General features: G+C 57.5%; 1 protein-coding gene across 1 annotated transcript in view; it reads right to left on the bottom strand.

Moving 5' to 3' along the window:
• Positions 1-108: 108 nt before the first annotated feature.
• Positions 109-325, bottom strand: part of CCDC40 (coiled-coil domain containing 40) — a gene marked incomplete at its 5' end in the record, with an annotated part of 11,957 nt that continues 11,740 nt past the window's right edge. The window contains one exon of the mRNA XM_010012326.1: positions 109-325. Within this exon, the coding sequence (XP_010010628.1) occupies positions 109-325 (217 nt within the window).

The raw sequence follows: 325 nt of genomic DNA, 5'->3' as shown, positions 1-325 counted from the left end.
GGGGAAAGTGGTTACGAGTGAAAGGTACAAAGAGACAAACAAATTAGAAGTGTTTATTTTTCCAGGTTTTCTTTCTTTACAAACACCAGGAGCCGGTGCTGGGGCCCCTCAGGCTTCCTGCGGGGCCAGCCTGGACTGCACGCACCGGCCGAGCCACTGCAGAGTCTCCTGGTGCTCAGGATGCTCTTGCTGGACCTGGCCGATGATGGCACGAACGGTGCGGAGCCGGGCCTGCAGTTTCTGCTGCTCCTTCCTCCAGGCTTGCTCAGAGTGGCAGAGAGGACTGTACTTCCCTTCCTTCAGTGCCTGCAGGTGCTTCTGGCGG

The sequence above is a fragment of the Nestor notabilis genome, unplaced genomic scaffold (genome assembly GCF_000696875.1).
Source record: "Nestor notabilis isolate BGI_N333 unplaced genomic scaffold, ASM69687v1 scaffold29673, whole genome shotgun sequence".
NCBI classification, from domain to species: Eukaryota; Metazoa; Chordata; class Aves; order Psittaciformes; family Psittacidae; genus Nestor; species Nestor notabilis.
This window is presented reverse-complemented; position numbering and strand designations above follow the sequence as displayed.